At 39.4% G+C, this 6,000-nt stretch overlaps 1 protein-coding gene across 3 annotated transcripts in view; it reads right to left on the bottom strand.

Moving 5' to 3' along the window:
• Positions 1 to 3,203: 3,203 nt before the first annotated feature.
• Positions 3,204 to 6,000, bottom strand: part of DLG5 (discs large MAGUK scaffold protein 5) — a 108,895-nt gene continuing 106,098 nt past the window's right edge. For all 3 annotated transcript variants that reach the window (XM_055720479.1, XM_055720481.1, XM_055720480.1), the window contains one exon: positions 3,204 to 4,610. In XM_055720479.1, the coding sequence (XP_055576454.1) occupies positions 4,507 to 4,610 (104 nt within the window). In that variant the 3' untranslated portion in view covers positions 3,204 to 4,506. The remainder of the gene's footprint in view (positions 4,611 to 6,000) is intronic.

Genomic DNA, 6,000 nt, shown 5'->3' with positions numbered 1-6,000 from the left:
GGTCATAAATCAAGATACCACATCTCTGAAAGCTTCCTCAGCCACTGCTGTCATTTCCTTCGCTGTGACAGACAGAAAATAGCCCAGTGAATGCACAAATTTGGCATATAATATACTGTTAATAGAACATGGCCATGACAGATAACTCACCATAATATGAAGTGAGTAGGTTATATAGTAGAAAGATTTTGGTGATATGCTTCCTAAAACAATGATTAGATCTCTGCCATTTTCCCTCCTGCATTTTTAAAAATACAGACTCATATTTTTTAAAAAACAATAAATCTGGAATTTCATACTTTACACATGAGAAAAAAGAAACCTCACCACACCTTTAACACATGCATTTTGCAGAGGAAAATTACAGATGCTTACCTGAATAACATCTACTGAAATCAGAATACCTGTAATATTCCTCACTGGTTTTAACTAAGTTACAAGATAAAATAAATATAGTAAAAATTCAAAACATTTTCTGTACTGGAGGTCTACAAGGTAACTTGCAGTACCGAAAGAGTTTTGAATTGTTTTAGTCACAGTGTGCTTTGCATGCACAGTTTACTTCAAGAAAAGGATCCATCTAGACAACTTTTAGATATAAAGTTACAACCTTCATCTAAAATTCTTTAAAATGTAATAAACAACCATTCTTACAAAGCCTTGTAAGGAACTGTTTGTTAAAACAGAACAATTTGAATGATCCCAAGTTAAGCCAGTATGTTTACACTGGAGTAGCAGGATCCCTTATTCCCCTGGGTTTTTGGATTTGCGCTCACATCGTTCGGGTTGTGCTAACGAAAACAGCTCTTTGAACACTCAGAGAGAAAGAAGTCAAATGGAATCATTAAAAGGCTTGCTACCCAACGGGTCATCAAAAACATACTCTTCCAGTGAAGAACACAAAGACATTTTCTAAGTCAAATGACACAGAACTCTGGGGTGGGGGTGTATGTGTGGGGAAGTCTTTAAAAGCAACCAACTGAATGAGACCCTTACAGTCACCAACACAGTAACCATCAGAAAACGTACAGGAAGAGACCGAGCACCTTTTTCATCCTGTTCAGTTCCTATTGTAGGTCTGGGACCTTTACGTTGTTGCTCAAGACCAAAGTCTGCCTTGTTGGGTCTATGCATTTTTCAGGGCAGCCTCTTCGGTTTCCAAGCCAGTGCGCATTTTTCCGACGTCTGTGTATTTTAAAAGAAACAGTCCATTGGGAAAGAGGCACAGAGTCTTAGAAATTACACTGAGCCTTAAACGTAAGCCTAGAAGAGATTACAAGACTGTACTTCAACCACAAATACATCCATCCGAGATGCATCTGGCAAAGTTGTTCAAGACCGCTTAAAGCAACGCTTGCATTCACTGAAAGGGATTACGATACAGCCTCCAAATGTATCAGACGCTGAAAAAGGACCCTTATCTGAGGCTGGAGAGGCTGGCAGCTGTCAGAGCGTTATTCTGGATCTGGCAAACGCTTGCCCTGTAGTTCAGGTCAGCATGAACAGAATGCAAAGGTTTGAAAGCAAGTAGATGCTCATCAAGTGTATTAACAACAGGTCATAGGTATGGGCTGCAGTATCATTTCGTGTCAGTCTAGCTACGGAGAAGTAAAGGTAAAAGATGCTGATTTCTAACTCCTTACCCGCAGCCATACATGCTGCATGGTGGCTTGTAAGCACGAGGGTGAAATTTTCAGACTTTTGGTTTCTGGCTATATTACTTTTTAACTATTTTTGAAATACCCACACAACTATGTTCTTTATTTGAACACCCGGACAGAGTTACTCTTTTTGGAATGATGGCCACCAAATCTAGCTCCAGCACGTACTGTTATAAAACAAAATGGTGTATCAGGAAACTTTTGACCTGAGCAAAAGGAATCTTTCTAGTGTTTAAGCATGATTTCTATTCTACTTCTTTGCAATCAGCAGAGATGCAAGGTATGCCTGTTACTGACCTGCCAGAACCTGCCTATTCTCATTGTCTTAATCCTCTATCAGAAAAAGGCACCATGGTGGGATTTTGTTTGTGTGGGCTTTTGTTTTGGGTTTTGGTTGTGTGGGGGTTTTTTTTTGGTTTGTTTTTTTTTTTTTTTTTTCCCCCCCAAGAAAAGCAGGTAAGGTGCAAGTACTGTCATATGACCGAAGGGTATTACCAGGTATGCAGATTACAAGAAGACTGACCATCCACCAATCTGGTTCATGCTGAGGTTGGCTATTTGGCATCTGGGAATAATAAAGCAATTGATGAAGCAGAAAAGTTAATACATATAATAACTACCTTCCCTAAACTTTCAGACAACTCAATGAACAGAAGAGGCTGGTCTGTCTCACATGTAAAAACTGAGGCACAGAATTCTACAATGTGCCTTTAAGCTAACGAGTCACATTTTTGCCTGTTAAGTCTTCTCTGGTTTCCAGTGACACTCTCTTGAAAATAACAGCGATAGACTCATTCTCCAGTTAAAGCCTCCATCCAGTCAATTGCATTTGCACTTGAAATCCTTACCACCACTGGGCCAGAATGTTACAAATACGTTGACACAAACCAACATCTCGCTTCTGTTGAACTTCTCTGGTATTGACATATGCAAGGCTGGGCAAAAACAAACCCAAACCTTGTTCCTCTCAAGGTGGGCACTTGAAGCTTATATGCACCAATTTTCGTCAGAAAATAAAAACCTTACATGAGGACTCAACTATACACACATTTTACACACAAGTCAAGTTATAGAAATTGACCTTTATTTAGTAATCAGTTTCTTTAACTTTTTTTTTTTTTTTTGATACAAAGTGACATTTCCATTTTAGTACAGAAAATCCATGTCAGAACAGTACCTGTTTCGGTTGTACCACTGGAGTCTACTCTGACCTCAATCTTTAAAAAACAAACAAACAAAAAATGAGATCAACAAAAAACAACTGCTGTCCCTTACCATGAGAATTACTTTGACTAGTAATTAATGCATACCATTTCCTATTTTGTATGTTTTTATATATATAGTATTATAATAGTATGATATAATACCATATACAATACTATATATATAAAATATGTATTATAGTTCAAAATATTCTCTCTCTATAGTATATAACTAGATAAATACTATATAAAGTATTTTGAACTATAAAACAGCATCTGTCAAGCAGAACTTAAATTTAGGGCCAGATCTTTCTTTGAAGAACTGTGCAAGAAGAATCCCTTTATTTTTTTCTTTTTTTTGTTTGTAATTACAAAAGCTGCAAATAGAAGCAAAACTACAGCCTGTAGTGTAAAACTAGAAACCCTACATAACGAAATGTTAGGAACAGTGACCAAAAAGCAGTTCTACTCAAATGATATTTTAAAAACAATTAAAATACAGTACCCAAGAAACATGGCACAAGAAACAGAAGAGACAGGTACAAAACCTGTGTTAGGAACACAGTCAGAAGTGCAAAAAACAAACAGGGAACCGATACAATGGAGTTTGGTACAACAGGTAAATAAGTATTGCAACCAAAACTAAACGATCACTTAATTTTTGACAGTGAAACCACTAACAATTTAGTACCTTTCTAAAGGCTTTTAATCAAAGCCCTAAAACTGTGGCTGCTCTTAAATAAAAAACATTCTATGTGAATGCTACACACAGAAGTACAAAGCTTAAGAATTACCCTGCAAAATTGCACCGACGTAAGCTTTCCATATTTACAGTATCTAAAGGTGACAGAACACAGCATGCTAGGCCTAGCTCACGACTCTTCCCCACCAGTACTCAATCCAGGCCCAACAACCAAAAATTATTATTTCTCGACACACGTTAAGCTTGGATTGTTCAGATATATTATAACGCTTAAATATTAGATTCATGCATAAACCAAGAAACAGTATCTTTGACAGACAAGCATTGACAGGATACAAAGAGTGGTCTGCCCTGTAGGAGTGTACTTCCTTCTGAGCTTACTCCCAAGACGTACCGATTCCATCCCACATTAGTACCTGGTTGTCAAGTCAACAATGTGCTTAGAAACGGTCAAAATTTTAACTCAAGAGTCACATTGCGCGCACACTGTTCGCTCGCCTTCAGACATTTCACTCTGTTTTGGAGAGTTACCTCATTAAGTGAAAGGACACAGAGTTCAAAAAACAAAACAAAACAAAAAGACTTTCAAGTAAACAACAACAACAACCAAATACTTTGAAAAGGTTTTTGTAAACTTGTCATTCTACAGGGTTTTGCAGCATTGTTAAATTCATTACTTGCAGACAAGCACACGCAGGCCGCAACCTCTCGCGACCACCTGCCACGTGTACGCATACAGCGTAAGAGACAAGCTCGGTGAAGTGACCGACCTCTTCCCATGTGCCTCATCGGGTCCTTGCGTGTTCAGTGTTATCATTCCCCTTCATGAAACAGAAATCACTTACGGATATCTTTATAAAGACAGAAATGGACAGAGTCCGTCAGATAGAAAGTTAGTTGGTTATTTACATCTGCAAAGTAGTTTCACAGCAAAGTAAATCTACAGCGGGCCAGCTGGGATCCACAGGACTTTGTTTTGTTCTTGATCGACAGTTGTCATAATCTGAGTGCAAATGCTTGAAAGGGCTCCTCCCTGGACAATGCCTGGAGAAAAAGAACCCCCCCAACACACACGCACGAATGAGACTGGAACAAACAGTTATGACTAATTCAAAAGAGCAGTCTTTGCATTTTTCTGCAAAGTGTTTATCAACAGATCAGAATTAATCTCCCCAGTTTGGTATTTGCCAGATGCATGACTCCATTAAAACGAGAAAAAATAAACAGAGCGAAGAGGTCAGGCATTCAATACGCAGTTTCTTCTGCTAGCTCTTGAAACAGCCCAGGGAAGTCGCAGAACTGATGGCTATAATCAACTAAGACAACTGTTGTGTTCGAGGCCTCCATGTACTATTTTCAGAGGCATCAGGTGACAAAGTTTAAGTCTAAAGATGGTCAGAACCTGCTGGAATAAACCTTCTCTGTTCAGCACGTGGTGTTACGAGTTTTATATTTACGTATTAATATACATAGAGACTACAGCTGTAGCAACTAGACACTATTTACAAATATTAGAAGTAAATTGTGAGGCAGCTCACAGATCATTGAGCTAAATAAAACAGCGGCCATTGCTACTCTGACTCTTATAGTCAAGTATGCTCAAAGAGCAAAAGGCCTGAAAATCAATTCAGAAGATAAATGAACACCTTTCATTCTACTCTTGCTAAACATAACAGTCATAAAAATGCCAACACTGACACAGGAGAGGAAACGTATTAGCTTTAAGACTTAAAATGCAAGAGGCTTCATGACTTGAAAAATATGTCAGCAGAACCTCTGGCCTCAGCTACCACTAACACTGGTAAAATATGGAAAGTCTTAGAAGGCTCAGTTTCCATTATTAAAAAAAGAGAATTTGAGCTCATGTAAAGCACCGCTTGACTCTGCAGTATATGGGGCAGTTAACGTCAGGTGAGTTCAGATACAGAGCGCAGTAGCCAAGGTCTATGAAAGGTGACAGGTGGCACTGAAGAAGCGATTGGGATTAAACACCGTGCTCACAACTTGGTACAGGAAACAAAGCCAATGTGAAAGAGTGATTAGTCAAAAAAAGTACATCGTCAAGTAGTCACAGAGCTCAGGTCTGAGAGAGCGTGTCACAGCTCCACGAGGAAGCCTCCATGTCCCACATGCGTATCTACAGGCTTATTTTATGCACAGCATCATAACATCAACAAGCTTAAATGTCAGCGCAGCTCGAACACCAACCCCCTTCTGACTAGCAGCAGCTGGAAATGCTGATGGCAGCTGGGGTCCCCTGTGGCTGGCACTGACAGCAGGAGGTCCTGGCCACAGGGCATGCGTCAAGATGCACACAGGACTGTTCTGGACTGAGTGCTACTCGCAGTGTCAGGGTGAAACTAAAATGCACCAAATGCCTTCAGAAGGAGCAGGAGATAACATGTGGTGACACAATCTGGCCATGCACATATCA

Source organism: Falco cherrug, chromosome 9 (genome assembly GCF_023634085.1).
Source record: "Falco cherrug isolate bFalChe1 chromosome 9, bFalChe1.pri, whole genome shotgun sequence".
Taxonomy (NCBI): domain Eukaryota; kingdom Metazoa; phylum Chordata; class Aves; order Falconiformes; family Falconidae; genus Falco; species Falco cherrug.
Note: the sequence above shows the minus strand (reverse complement) of the source record. Positions and strands in the feature narration are given on the sequence as shown.